Raw genomic sequence first — 15964 nt, 5'->3', positions numbered from 1 at the left:
TTACTGACTTGCTCAGATCTCAGCCAAACCAATATATTCATTGTTATTGCTGCTTGCTGTGTGCTCCACAATCTCTGAGAGAGTAAGGGGAAGACATTTATGGCGCGGTGGGAGGTTGAGGCAAATTGCCTGGCTGCTGATTATGCGCAGCCAGACACCAGGGCAGTTAGAAGAGCACACCAGGAAGTGCTGTGCATCAGAGAAGCTTTGAAAACCAGTTTCATGACTGGCCAGGCTACAGTGTGTTAGTTTCTCCTTGATGAAAACCTGCTCCCTTGATTGACTCATTCCCTGTAAGCCACCCACCCTCCCCCCTTCGATCACAGCTTGCTTTCAAAGGAAATAAAGTCACTATCATTTAAACACCATGTATTATTTATTAATTGATTTATAAAAATAGGGAGAGAACTGACAAGGTAGCCCGGGTGGGGTGTGGGAGGAGGGGATGAGGGAAGGAAGGAAAAGGCCACTTCAAAACTTGCTGAATGACAGCCTTTTGCTTGGGCTGTCCACTGCTGCAGCAGCACTCTGTGATCCTGCTGCCGTTCCTGAAGCTCCACCTGATGCCGGAGCATGTCCATTTGATCCCGCAGTAGCTGCAGCGTTGCATCCTGCCTCCTCTGATCTTCCTGCCGCCACCTCTCATCTCGAGCATCCCTCCTGTCCTCACATTCGTCCCTTCTGTCCTCATGTTTGTTGGCCGCTTTCCTGTACTGTGATACTGTGTCATTCCACTCATTCAAATGAGCTCTTTCGCTGCAGGTCTATTGCATGATTTCAGAGAACATTCCATCTTGCGTGCGTTTTTTTCGCCGCCTTATCTGAGATAGCCTTCAGGACGGAGGAGGGAGGCTTGAAAAATCTGCAGCTGCGGGAGAGAGGGAAAAAAAGGGAGAGAAGTATTTAAAGAGATACATTTTACAGAACAATGCTTATACTCTTTCACAGTGAACAACACTATTCACATTACATAGCACATGTGATTTCGGTACAAGGTCGCATTTTGCATCTTAATATTGAGTGCCTGCGGCTTTGGTGTTAGAGATCACAGACGCAGGGCCGGGCAACAGAATACAGCTTGCATGTGGTCATGGTAAGCCATTGTCTTTTGGCTTCTGCAACCTTCATAAAAGCAGCGCCCTCCTTTCCCATACCAAGCAAAGCCCATTGAATGCTGCACTTTTCGTGTTAACGTGCAGCAGCAGAAACTAAACTAACCTTCCCCCCATCCAATTCTCTGGGATGATCACTTTACCCCTCCCCCCACCGCATGGCTGGTATCAGGGAAGATCCCTGCTAGTCAAACGCAAACAGCTCAGCGCCAATGCCGCCCCCGCCCTGCTTGGCTAACTGCAGGGAAGGATTTCTTTTCAGCCACACGCAAACAGCCCCATAGGAACGGCCACCTCTGTCCCCTTAATTAAGATGGCTGAATTTCAACCAGGTTACCATGAACGATACCACTCTCCTGAGGATAACACAGCGAGCTAAAGAATGGATGTTGCTTGAATGCCAGCAAACACCAGGACCAAACGCTGCCAGGCTTTGTCATGCAATGATACCAGATTACTTGCTACTAGCATGGCGTGGTAAAATGTCCTACCATGGAGGACGGAATAAGGCTGCCCTGCCCAGAAACCTTCTGCAAAGGCTTTTGGAGTACCTACAGGAGAGCTTCATGGAGATGTCCCTGGAGGATTTCCGCTCCATCCCCAGACACATTAACAGACTTCTCCAGTAGCTGTACTGGCCACGAATGCATCCCAAGTCCTCAGGGCAAATTAATCATTAAAAAAGTTTGCTTTTGAACCATGTGTAATATTTACAAAAAGGTACACTCACCAGAGGTCCCCTTCCATGGCTTCATGTCCGGGATACCGCCTTGGGAGGCTACTTCAGTCAGGCTGAGGAAAAGGTCCTGGCTGTTGGGGAGAATGGCATGCTGTGTGCTCTCTGCAAGCTCGTCGTCGTCATCCTCCTCCTCCTCATCTTTCCCATCCACAAAATCCTCAGGCATGGCTGAGAGTACCCCCTCCTCGGAATCCACGGTCAGGGGTGTGGTAATGGTGGCGGCCCCCCTAGAATTGCATGCAGTTCAGCGTAGAAGCGGCATATATGTGGCTCTGCACCGGACCATCCGTTTGCTTCTTTGGTTTTCTGGTATGCTTGCCTGAGCTCCTTAACTTTCACGCGGCACTGTAGTGAGTCCCTATTGTGTCCTCTCTCCATCATGCCCTTGGAGACTTTCAAATGTTTTGGCATTGTTTTTTGTAACGTAGTTCTGCTAGCACGGAATCCTCTCCCAATACAGCGATCGGATCCAGTACCTCCCGTACGGTCCATGCTGGAGCTCTTTTTCGATTCTCGGACTGCATGGTTACCTGTGCTGATGAACTCTCCATGTTGGGCAAACAGGAAATGAAATTCAAAGGTTCCTGGGGCTTTTCCTGTCTACCTGGCCAGTGCATCCAAGTTCAGATTGCTGTCCAGAGCTGTCACAATGGTGCAGTGTGGGATAGCTCCCGGAGGCCAATACCGTCGAATTGCGTCCACACTAACCCTAAGTCGAACCAGCAATGTTGATTTCAGCGCTACTCCCCTCGTCGGGGAGGAGTACAGAAATAGATTAAGAGCCCTTTGTGTCGAAGTAAATAGCTTCGTTGTGTGGACGGGTACAGGGTTAATTCGATTTAGCGCTGCTAAATTCGACCTAAATGCATAGTGTAGACTAGGTCAAAGTTCCTTGCCTCACGTGACTTGGGTGCAGGCACCTGCTCCAACTCCCCATTGCACCATCCTCCAAGCTATTCTTGCCACTCATCCACCCTGGCAGTCTTCTTGTGGAGACCTGATTGTTTTGATCCACCCCTCCCTGCTGCAGGCTTCTGGAGGTGACTGACTGACCTGCATCCCCATCTTTTTTGGCAGGCTACCAGGGGGGCGGTTCTTTCCTCATGCTAGACTGCATAAGCTGGCTCAGAAGTAGAATGCTCAACCCCCAGAGCAGGCTATCCCTCTGAAGGTAACCCATTATAGACAAGGGGAACACCCACCCACCACAGCACTGAGAAAAGGCTTTCACCAGGGACCTGCCTTGAGCCCCCTATACATTAGGTGTCAACTGGGGGGGAAATCTCTTCCTTCCCCCCCCCCACAACCCGCCCAAGGGTAAAGCTGAGCCCTCACGCCCCTCCCACTTCACCCCACTACTATGCAGATAAATCTGAGCCCTCTACCCCTCATCCCCTGCTGCTCTGGGGAGCAGCACATTGTTTTGTTGAGGCATTTTGATATTGGAGGTCTGCAATGGCTACACACTTCCTCTCTCAGCAGCTTGGCCCTTATTGATCAACCTCCAACAGCACCTCCACGCTGCCTTTCCGCAGGGCTTTGTCCTGACCAGGAGTTAGAGGCTGGGGGTATGGTATTAAAATTTCAGCATATTCCCCTACATCCTCCAATCCTGAGAGCTTCCTGCAGGAGAGAACAGGAGCAGCAGCAGGCACACAAGGTAGGGGGGCACCAACTGACTTTTGGAAGGTGTGGGGGAGGAAGAGGATAATAATAGCAGGTAACTTTTGAGAGAAAAGTAAAGTTTCACGAAGCCCCAGGCGCAACCCTTCCTTGTTGGTGAAAAAGTCACTAATGTCACTCACATGATGTCTCCCCTCCATGTTCCCAAGTAGTGGCAGGCGACCATATTGGGGAGATTGACTTTTTCACATTGATGAGAAATGTCACATGGAGCTGTGCAAATTTTGGCAGTTAAGGGAGCAGGTGGCTATCTTGGACTGGGAAGGCAAGAGCTAGGGAGTGGACCAACAACCACCTGCTCCAAAACTGCATATAGACAAGAGTAACTGCAAATGGGGACAAAGTCGTCTTATTTTTGCTAAATATGCAAGAGTTTGCACTACAGTGCTTCTAAAACACACTGCAAGTAGGCAGTGGGGTTCAAAAATCAGAGTAGACTAAACTCTGCAATTTAATCTCCTTAAAGAATCTCTTAATTTTTAAGCCAATCATGATTTTTGGGGTTGATCCATGATTTTTGAACTCTTGTGGCTGGCGATACTACTATTGGTCTGTTGGCGAAATCTATTGGAGTGAGGAGGATGAACCTGAAGACCTTCAACTCTGGACTAGAGTATGAAAGGTGCAGAACCAAAGTTAATGTCTCAAAAGAAAGATTTCCAGATTAAATTTGTGCTACATCCAACTGTATCTTATGTATACCAAATTAATGGCCATAATTTAGTTCCCAGAGGATGCTTGTTAAACCCAGTCACTGATGCTTGCTGAATTTTTTTTTAAAAAATTGAATGCCCTTTGGAGGGATCTCAGACTCTGAAGATTGAAGGACTGAATGAGCACAGTCTGAAGCAACAATCTCTAGAGAGTTTGTCAAGTCCAGATCAGTAGTTGAGGGAAATTGATAGAACAGTTAACTGCTATTCATATAGCAGTTTGTGGACAGAAAGAACTTTAGTCATAGGCGCCTAGAGCTACAGATCTGCAACTTTCCACGTATACAATTTTCAATTAAAGGAAAATCCTTGAACTGGGAAGCTGCAAGTAGCTAAAAAACCGGTTTAAATTCTATCATGATCTCTTTACAATTCCATAATATTGTGGAGAGCTTATACATTATCTACTTGATAAATCTGAACTTGAAATAATGCAGAAGTCATTTTAAAGTTAGGCTTTTTTTATTACGAAGTCCAAACCAGGGTCAGTATTCTAACCAGCCATACATCAAAAACCACACCCAAATAAGCATCCAAGTTAACTAAGTAATTTGCTCTTCAGTAGAAATACATAAACATGTTCCACACAAACCATCTCCACTCAGTATTCCTCATTTCAACTGTTATTCAGTAAGTTCTTCTAACACCCTAAAGTATAGAGAAACCTTACAATTATCAGTTGCAATGACAGATGCTCATCCTCCTACTGCCGTGTCTCCTGAAGATTTGAATATACTCAGTATCATGCACTAGAAGCCTGGAAAGTTGAGATCAGCAGAATACTTGTCTCTGGAGATAAATCCATTATGAAAAGGATGGTTTTACATATTTCAATTGACCTATTAACTAACAGTTAAATTGTATAAACAAAGTAATTTTTCTAAATAAATCACTTACTGTGGTAATGTAACGAGAATGAAATTCAGATGCTTCTTTTAAAAATGATAGTCCAGGATGACTATTCACCACATCCTATAAAGAGAGGGGAAGAAATGGAGTGCCAATTGGTACCCATTCTCACCCTGGGTATCAACTCATTAATGCAGAATACTACCTCCAATTCCTTGAAAGAGCCATTCCAAATTTAATTGTTAAGCAAAGCAACCATTACTAAATACCAGAGGGGTAGCCATGTTAGTCTGGTTCTGTAGAAGCAGCAAAGAATCCTGTGGCACCTTATAGACTAACAAACGTTTTGCAGCATGAGCTTTCGTGGGTGAAAAGAGATTCAATTCCCATTTTTCTTCTTTCCCCTCTCCAATATCTTCCCAGAAACCTGAAAAGCACATCCTTAGCTTGCATCCGAAGAAGTGGGTATTCACCCACGAAAGCTCATGCTGCAAAACGTTTGTTGGTCTATAAGGTGCCACAGGATTCATTACTAAATACAACTTCATTTGTAGAGTGCCTCATGTAAACATCCCATGGTGATGTATGTTTTAAAAATAATCTGTCTTTTAAAAGCCATTTAACGTGAGCTTTCTTAATTGTAAGAGGGAGATTTCAGAAACAATAGGCAGAAATGTGCAAATTATATGTTCTGGACAGAAAAAACAAACTTATTTTCCTGGTGTTGATGGGACTTGATACATGTAACTAGTAAGAAACAGCATTACTGAAAAATTACAGATGCTTTTCCATTATAAATGAAGAAACTCTATAAAACCACGTGTAAGTACACTACAGATAGTGGTAGTCCAGTGGTCCCCAACTTTTTCTGTGGGGCGGGCGCTGGACGACTAGCCGCCGAGGACTGTGGCCACCGGACAAGCAGCCGTCGAAATGCTGCCGTGAAGCGGCAATGTCATGAGGCGGCGTCGCTGCCGAAATCCCGTCATGAAGGAGCGTCACCAAGAGGCGTCGACACCAAAATCCCGCCAAAATTCGGCGGGATTTCGGCGGTAGCACTTCTTGACCTTGCCACTTCTTGGCGGCATTTCGGCGGCTGCTTGTCTGGCGGCCAGTAGGCGGTCGCACATGGATGCCCTGGTGGGCGGCATGGTGCCCGCGGGCACTGCATTGGGGACCCCTGGTGGTAGTCCAACAGGCAAGTTTGCTTTTCGTCATTCATTAGCAATACACTAAGACCTGTGACAGTTCAAAAAGAGATTCAATTCCCATTTTTCTTCTTTCCCCTCTCCAATATCTTCCCAGAAACCTGAAAAGCACATCCTTAGCACTACTATGTCAAATCACGAGTTGTCATTCTTAAGGTTAAATGGGTTCTGACACATTAGTTAGTCAAAATCAAATATCAATTAAGAGCTACTGTAGGATGTGTAGGGTTTTTTCTTTTTAACTTCTTCCCTACATAAAAGTAGGCTATAAATATTTGTGACTATAAAATGACTTGTAACAATTTAAACTCATTAGTAGGTCAGTTGACCACCCAAGTTGCATGCACTAAATATCAGTAATCTCTTTATTTATTCTCTTTACTAGAATTACTCTATCAGTTAGGTTTCAGAGGGGTAGCTGTGTTAGTCTGTATCAGTAAATTTTTCAATCCACTTTGATTGAATTGGCCTCGTTAGCACTACAAAAAGTCATTTTCCCTCTGTTGATATTCACCCCTTCTTGTCAACTAGTGGGCATGAGCCACATTCACCCTAATTGAATTGGCCTCATTAGCACTGACCTCCCCCACCCCCACTTGGTAAGGCAACTACCATCTTTTCATGTGCTGTATATTTATACCTGCTTACTGTATTTTCCACTCCATGCATCTCATGAAGTGAGTGGAAAGCTTATGCCCAATAAATTTGTTAGTCTCTAAGGTGCCACCTTGCTTCTATCAGTTAGGAAATTTAAGTTGCTCTGGTACATCTATATTCTTTTGTTTAGCTTTGGAAGATATAAAGAGGTCATGATTAATTTAAATTGCTATTTACTTGTAAAAATGGAATGAAGTCTTCTTGCACCAAGTAGTTGCATCCAGGGTTCATCAGAAGATGAACGAACTTTGCCGCATCATCGTGGCAGGTCTGTAGTATTCTGAAATGCAAATATAAAATGAATTTGCATCATAATACTTTTCTACTCTATTCAGAGGAAAAATGCTCATACTTGCATTAGGAAGTTCTACCGCAGGACTTACGGAAAAGCTGCAGTCTCTCTCAACTTATTGATGTAACATGAGCACCTAAAGAATTAGTTACCATAATATAAAGGCAGGCATGTGGTCACAGTTTCTTCTGCCTACTAGTGATCTTACACAGCTCTAAGCATTGCACTGGCCAATAATCCCGTATTGCTTCCTCTCATACTAGACTTTAGGCATAATTTACATTAAATTATCTATGCTGTACCTGCTCCCAGCAGTGGAATAGTCAAATGAGAGGACAGTTTAGAATCAAGACCATAGTTCTTTCTCTGGAATCAGTGAGAATAGAAAGGGCTAGGAAGGAGAAATATCTGCCCACAACTGTTGACATATTCCTGCAAATTAGGACCACACGTCTCAAAACCTTACACAGTTAGGGCCACTAGGCACTTGTCACTAACCACAGCATATTATTTATCTTTACACAGCAAATATCAAGATTTTAAACTGTACACAATTTTTTTTTTATCAAGTCCACTCTGTTGGACTATAGAAAGGGGTTTTGTTTGTCTGCAGGCTGGATCACATTCATAACTTAAAGTATTATATTTAAATTAAGAAATACAGTACCTCAAAAAGCAACCTACTTACTTTCGCCACATTGCAACAAATTTATGAACTGAGACGCATCCTGTTCGTTCTCCTCCAGCACAATAAAACAAGGGACCTTTCCAGTAAAGTGGGCATTCACAGGCCTGGAATTAAGGTGTAGAACAATGCAGACAGTCAGCTTACTTATTACTTATCTGAGTGTTACTCCCTCTCAAAACACTAGCATAAAATGAAACCTTGCTAGTGTACTTGTAAGGCAGCATTATGGGAGAATAGGACAGGCATTTGTTTCGTTACACACACTCTTATGGAACTACAGTGAACAGAAGTATTTAAGGCAATTCCTGGAAGATTTGGTTTATTGACTGGTAAACTTTAATTTGACCAACAGCTTTAGTCTCTACTGTACTGCACAAGGTAGACTTTCACAGTAAATAAAAGAAATTAAGGGGAAAAGTCATTTCCATTTATTCTTTTTTTTCCCCACAGTTGGGAAACATTTTTCTACTTGTGCTTCTAAAGAAATGGGAGATTCACATATGAAGACAAGCATATGTTTACTGTAAGCAATTACAGTTTATACATACAGCAGTGTTAGCCCTAGACTACTATGGAAAGATATACGGAGTGCTCAATACAGCTCCCTTGAAAACAAAATATTTATCATTTGCATTCCTCCTTCAATATTATAAGGAGAAAAATATTAAATTCCTTCAAGCCAATTTGCTATGTATGTTATACAGAAGCAAAACAAGTCAGTCTTTTTAGATTGATAAACCCCATATTCTGACACAGCAATAAATCTAGTGAGTACTGAAGGACTAAGAAAAAACCCTCCAAAAAAACCAAAGCCATTCTGGATTTGAAGGTGAAATAATGCAAGTCCATGACTTTTTCTTGTCTAAGGTGAGAAAGTTATCTAGTTTCTTTGTTTTCAGATGAGTAACTGGTTTATTGTAGAGTTCTACGTAGACATATTCGGAGTGATAACTCAAAATTCTAATCTTGCACCATGTAAGTAAGCCAACAGCAATGCACTTAAAACATCTACAGTAGTACAATTGATTACTGTGAAGGCACACGGCCAAATTTTGCACTGAGAATGCTATCCCACAGATATCTCTGGGACTGCACAACATATAACTAAGAAAATTTGGTTGCTTGAGTTTCTGATGTTGACGTTTATGGGCTTTCTCCAAAACCCACTAAGGTTAATGTAAAGACTCCCACTGATTTTAAACAGGCTATGGATCAGGCACCATATTAACTTAAATTTGACTGGTAATGTCTTTACTTAACTTTTTGGAATTTTATTCCTATCACACAACAGATAACATAGGAAAACCATCATTTGTTTCTTCTTTGTAGGTTAGTATACTGGAATTAGACACCCCGTAAATCCTCACCTTTGCAACTTTGCCCATGTCTTCTAATCTTGCTCTCTCATTTGGAAACTGAGAGAAAGTTCTCTCTATTTTGGCAATCACTGCATCTATATTCACTTTTTCTTTTGGACATCCTCGGGGAAAATAAAACGTTGGAATGGTTTGGCTCAGTGATGGCGGCAAAGGTTCTTCTTTCTTTGTCTGAACCTAAATGGGTAAATACATTTGACATAGTGAGGTGTATTAAACTGTATGCCATACAATCCTCCTTACAAGGAAACTGAAACGCCTTTATCCTGTTTTGTATTAACTACTGTAACATATTCCTACAGAAAATCATTACATATGATGGAAATAAGCTCTTTAAGAATGAAGAGTGAAAAATTCCTGGAAAACTGGCATCTAGAAAAATTCATTTTGAAAAAACTGAAATGAAGTTTGACATAAGGAAACCTATCTGGCTAAGGTAAGAACTGTGTTTCTCCTCTATCCCACCTCTAGTCTTCATCCAGCTTTAGAACCAAAGTTAGGCTATCCCATTATACCATCCCCTCCATAAACTTATCAAGCTTAGTCTTGAAGCCAGATATGTCTTTTGCCTCCACTACTCCCCTTGGAAGGCTGTTCCAGAACTTCACTCCTCTGATGGTTAGAAACCTTCATCTAAATTCAAGTCTAAACTTCCTGATGGCCAGTTTATATCCATTTGTTCTTGTGTCCACATTGGTACTGAGCTTAAATAATTCCTCCCTCCTTGGTATTTATTCCTCTGATATATTTATAGAGAGCAATCATATCTCCCCTCAGTCTTCTTTTGGTTAGGCTAAACAAGCCAAGCTCTTTGAGTCTCCCTTCATATGACAGGTTTTCCATTCCTTGGATCGTCCTAGTAGCCCTTCTCTGTACCTGTTCCAGTTTGAATTCATCCTCCTTAAACATGGGAGACCAGAACTGCACACAGTATTCCAGATGAGGTCTCACCAGTGCCTTGTATAACGGTACTAACACCTCATCTCATCTCTACTGGAAATACTTTGCCTGATGCATCCCAAGACCATATTAGCTTTTTTTCCCCACAGCCATATCACATTGGCGGCTCATAGTCATCCTGTGATCAACCAATACTCCGAGGTCCTTCTCCTCCTCTGTTACTTCCAACTGATGCCTCTCCAGTTTATAACAATAGTTCTGGTTATTAATCCCTAAATGCATGACCTTACACTTTTCACTATTAAATTTAATCCTGCACCTTTCACTGAGATAACATGTAAAGAGGTTGAGTTAATCCCCTAGGATTTTTCTACAAATGAGCCAAACGATTCCAACTTTACACTTGCCCTGATGTTGCAACTTCACTAAAATTCAATGCTATCCTTTAAGTATGTCAGAATAAAAAACAGAAAAGAAAAAAGTTAACTTGAGTTTGTGGTATTTGTATGTGAAAGTTTTTTTATTTGTGTTTACTGGATTTGCACTTTTCAGTTACACCATAAAGGCTCTCTTGATGCCATACAAAAATGTAAAAGTCACATCAACAGAATCACCAAATAAAAACTAACAAATACTCCAGATCACCTAAAAACCTTCCCAAGCCGAAAACACTTCAGAGTTTTTTGGGTTTTTTTTGTTTGTTTTTTTTTTAAAAAGACAAACATTTCTCCAATCTCCAAAGTGGTGTTACTGTTAGCACCATGAAGAGTGCAATAAACAATTTCTTTATAATTTCCCCCTAAATTTCAAGGTAACCACCACCACATCAGTGCTTGCTTGGGTTGAGCCTCTATGACATAACTAGTCGCTGAAAGCCTGTACTGTTGCTCAGGTGTAATTCGTAAAGGCAAAATGGCTTAGAACTTGAAAACTGGACAGTTAGACAGTGAATCCCAGTGAATATTCAACTTGGTGATATTCTAAACAAAAGGAGATCTCAACCATGTTGGAAGCTGTTTCCATCACCTCAAACTAACTCAGACATTCTATACTTTAGAGCGACACCCTTGGAATATTATCATATAGATAGCACATTTTAATCTATTGTGCCAGCCTGTGCCAGTAGATCTCTAGCCCTACCCTCTCTATGGGACTGACACAGTAGTGTGCTCTCAGTGCTGTGTGTTGACGGGCCATTTTTACAGAAAGACCAAAAAAGGAAGCAAGAAAAAAAAAGTTAGATTGAGTTGTGATCCAGCTACTTCATTATTTTTCCCCCTAATCTTTGTTGTTTCCCTAGGCAGCTGCTTTCAACTGCTGACAAGACTGGCAGGTAATAAAGTTCTTCAGATCCATTGCTGTCCATTCTTCAGGTGGAATGCCAGGAAGTTCTAAATTATTGCAAACTCCTGTAGTTAAAAGTTTCAGAGCATTAGCCTAAACAGTCTTTTAGTGTAACTTTAGTATAGACACGAAACTAGGTGTTTTAAATCCAAGGTTAAGAAAGTGTAAAGATTAAGTCTCAAGGCGACCAGCTTGGCTTAACAGTGAAATCCTTGCTCATCTTAAACACAAAAAAACAGCTTACAAGAAGTGGAAGATTGGACAAATAACCAGGGAGGAGTATAAAAGTATTGCTCAGGCATGCAGGAGTGAAATTAGGAAGGCCAAATCACACTTGGAGTTACTCCTAACATCTCTGGCTAGCTGCAACAAGAAGGGTTTCTTCAGGTATGTTAGCAACAAGAAGAAAGTCATGTAAAGTGTGGGCCCCTTGCTGAATGAGGGAGGGAACCTAGTGACAGAGGATGTGGAGAAAGCTAGTGTACTCAATGCTTTTTTTGCCTCTGTCTTCACAGACAAGGTCAGCTCCCAGGCAGCTGCACTCTGCAGCACGGTATGGGGAGGAGGTGACCAGCTCTCTGTGGAGAAAGTAGTAGTTCAGGACTATTTAGAAAAGCTGGACGAGCACAAGTCCATGGGGCCGGATGCACTGCATCCGAGGGTGCTAAAGGAGTTGGCCGATGAGATTGCAGAGCCATTGGCCATTATCTTTGAAAAATCATGGCAATCAGGGGAGGTCCCGGATGAATGGAAAAAAGCTAATGTAGTGCCCATCTTTAAAAACGGGAAGACGGAAGATCCAGGGAACTACAGGCCAGTCAGTCTCACCTCAGTCCCTGGAAAAATCATGGAACAGGTCCTCAAGGAATCAATTCTGAACCACTTAAAGGAGGGGAAAGTGATCAGGAACAGTCAGCATGGATTCACCAAGGGCAAGTCATGCCTGACTAACCTAATTGCCTTCTATGATGAGATAACCGGCTCTGTGGATGAGGGGAAAGCAGTGGATGTGCTATTTCTGGACTTTAGCAAAGCTTTTGATACAGTCTCCCACAGTATTCTTGCCAGCAAGTTAAAGTAGTATGGGCTGGATGAATGGACGGTAAGGTGGATAGAAAACTGGCTAGATGGTCGGGCTCAACGGGTAGTGATCAATGGTTCCATGTCTAGTTGGCAGCCGGTATCAAGTGGAGTGCCCCAAGGGTCAGTGCTGGGGCCGGTTTTGTTCAATATCTTCATTAACGATCTGGAGGATGGTGTGGACTGCACCCTTAGCAAGTTTGCAGACGGCACTAAACTGGGAGGAGTGGTTGATACGCTAGAGGGTAGGGATAGGATACAGAGGTACCTAGACAAATTAGAGGATTGGGCCAAAAGAAATATGATGAGGTTCAACAAGGACAAGTGCAGAGTCCTGCACTTAGGATGGAAGAATCCCATGCACTGCTACAGACTAGGGACTGAATGGCTGGGCAGCAGTTCTGCAGAAAAGGACCTAGGGGTTACGGTGGACGAAAAGCTGAATATGAGTCAACAGTGTGCCCTTGTTGCCAAGAAGGCTAATGGCATTTTGGGTTGTATAAGTAGGGGCATTTCCAGCAGATCGAGGGATGTGATCATTCTCCTCTACTCAGCACTGGTGAGGCCTCATTTGGAGTACTGTGTCCAGTTTTGGGCCCCACACTACAAGAAGGATGTGGATAAATTGGAGAGAGTCCAGCGGAGGGCAACAAAAATGATTAAGGGGCTGGAGCACATGACTTATGAGGAGAGGCTGAGGGAACTGGGATTGTTTAGTCTGCAGAAGAGAAGACTGAGGGGGGATTTGATAGCTGCTTTCAACTACCTGAAAGGGGGTTCCAAAGAGGATGGATCTAGACTGTTCTCAGTGGTAGAAGATGACAGAACAAGGAGTAATGGTCTCAAGTTGCAAAGGGGGAGGTTTAGGTTGGACATTAGGAAAAACTTTTTCACTAGGAGGGTGATGAAGCACTGGAATGGGTTACCTAGGGAGGTGGTGGAATCTCCTTCCTTAGAGGTTTTTAAGGTCAGGCTTGACAAAGCCCTGGCTGGGATGATTTAGTTGGGTTTGGTCCCACTTTGAGCAGGCGGTTGGACTAGATGACCTCCTGAGGTCCCTTCCAACCCTGAGATTCTATGAGATTCTATGATTCTTAGCAAAGAAGGAAAAGGGAATATGTAAAAAGACTTAGAGAATGGGAAGATGACCCAATAAAACCTAAAATTAAAATATTTTAATAAAAATAAAATTGAAAGTTCTGCAGAAGATTGGAACAGCAGATATTCTTCAAAAATTGTTCCTTCAATTATATAAAGTATACTGCACATCTGTTGTGATACAGCAAGATAAATGGTAACCTTTTAGTTTACACACAGTCTTTAAAATCCAAAAACTTCTATCTGGAATTTAGAAAGTTAACTTTGTACAACAAACGATAAATCCTTTCCCAGAACTGTTCTTTCCGGATGGACAAATTTAACACAGCTGGCATTTCCACTTCATCACAACAGAAGCTTCCTCATCCCAAAACTGCTCAACCATACCAGCATTTAATTTCTCCAAGTTAAATACTGCTGTGGATAAACTTGATTTGAGGATATTTTGGTAACAGTAAAAACATCAGCTTTTGTTATACAAGTTAAAATTATCATTAGTGTGTTGTTTAAAAGAAAAAGAGCACACTAAATATGTGCTATTTCAATATATGCTTCAATTTTGATGGTGATAATTTACACATAACTAGTCCCTATTGTGAATATTTATATCAGAGTGATTTTGAACAGGAAGCAACAAGATGTCTAAACAAACTCAATCTGCATAGGAATTGGCATATGAAGAGTTACACAACACTGGAGAAAGACTAACCCAAACTGAAAACAAACACCTTATGAAATAGTGAGGTAAAAGGTTATGTCAAGTTAGGATCCCTTTAATGAACAGAATACAGAAGCTAATATTACCATGTACATTTGATTTTTTTTATGCACTTGTTCAATTTTCTGAGAGCCTATATGGGATGCAGGCTTTTCTTTTTTTTTAAAAAGGAAATAAAGTAAATAACCTTCCTTTGCACTACAGAGGGACCTTCTCTATTGCTTCAAGTTGGAAGAGGAAAACAATTTAAGCCTTTGTACTCTTGTGAGCGATACCTGAAAATGGATTGAAAAAGAATGTATAGCAATAACATGTAGTGGAACTGAATAAAGAAAACCCTTTGGAGTAGCTTCCAGAATCACTGGTCTGATATTTCCCCACTTCCCCAACCAGGCAGCAACAATCATCTGCCTTATTACAATCCACCAACTTATCTTGGCTATCTTTAAGGTCTGGATCCTTTACCCCTTTTCAGGGAGACAGCTATAGTCCAAGAGCATGCTGAGGTCCTAAAGGCACTGCTTGAAGAGTATTTATGGTTACTCTTTGCCCATCAAGCACAATTGGTTGGTCTCCTTTCCTTCTGGGAGAGTTGATTAAAGAGGGAGAGAAGTTGGTTTTGGAACAGGAAGGTGAATGTGTTATCCTTCAATAACCAGAAATCTTCATTTGAAGGGTGAACAACAAATACAACTCCCTCCCCAAAGCGGTCAGTTTTCCTGGGCTCAATCTCTAGGTCTTTGAAGCAGAGAAATACCTACAGAATCTTTTTTCTAAGGCAACAGATATACAGTAGCCTCTTGGGGCTGAGGACTATGGCTGCAACAAGAGCTCAGCCCCAAACCAGCCATGTCAAAGCAATTTTCAACACCTATCATCTTTGGAAAGCAAGGTCAGGGATGGTTTCTAGGGCATACCGAAGAGGAAACAGAATGCTACAATAGTAACTCCCCACTGACTCCTCAGCAGCAAGTATGAAGCATTCCCCTGGCACTGAACCAGATAACCTTTGAGGTGAAGCAGCTGTATCAAAGCATGACACACTCGTATTTCCCTTGAAGAATCCTGCCACAACTATTCCAAAGCCTCCTTTAGCATTAAGTAGAGGCACTGACCCAGGCTTCCACATCTTCCAGAAATATCCTGAAGGATGTTACAGAAAACAAAGAGCCTCCCCTCCCCTGCCCATTCAGCATCAAGGAAGTAGCATGCACTAAGGCCACCCTCACCTTTTATGCAACTGAATCTCTGACTGAAGACTTCTATGAGCTGTTTTTGGAAGTGGTCTCAAGTCTCTAGGATGGTATCAACTCAGATGATTGACGAGACAACTTAAGCAGAAAGAGTTCAAGCATTTACTTCCAATCCCTATAGGTGCAGGAAGTAAAGGCAACAAAGGCTGCACACTACCCTGGGAAACTATTTCCATTCAGGTACTAAGACTGTTGATCCGGGATCAATAATTTGGAACAGAATTATGTACAACATTTAAACCCAGACTTCTTGC

The 15964-nt window shown here is 42.3% G+C and overlaps 1 protein-coding gene across 4 annotated transcripts in view; it reads right to left on the bottom strand.

Moving 5' to 3' along the window:
• PPP2R3B (protein phosphatase 2 regulatory subunit B''beta) overlaps positions 1 to 15964 on the bottom strand; it is a 101817-nt gene that overhangs the window by 29897 nt on the left and 55956 nt on the right. For all 4 annotated transcript variants that reach the window (XM_045004659.1, XM_045004677.1, XM_045004669.1 and 1 more), the window contains 4 exons: positions 9309 to 9494; positions 7942 to 8045; positions 7139 to 7241; positions 5145 to 5219 (listed from right to left, as the gene is read on the bottom strand). In XM_045004659.1, coding sequence (XP_044860594.1) covers positions 5145 to 5219; positions 7139 to 7241; positions 7942 to 8045; positions 9309 to 9494 — 468 coding nt within the window. The remainder of the gene's footprint in view (positions 1 to 5144; positions 5220 to 7138; positions 7242 to 7941; positions 8046 to 9308; positions 9495 to 15964) is intronic.

The sequence above is a fragment of the Mauremys mutica genome, chromosome 1, assembly GCF_020497125.1.
Source record: "Mauremys mutica isolate MM-2020 ecotype Southern chromosome 1, ASM2049712v1, whole genome shotgun sequence".
In the NCBI taxonomy this organism is placed as follows: Eukaryota; Metazoa; Chordata; order Testudines; family Geoemydidae; genus Mauremys; species Mauremys mutica.
This window is presented reverse-complemented; position numbering and strand designations above follow the sequence as displayed.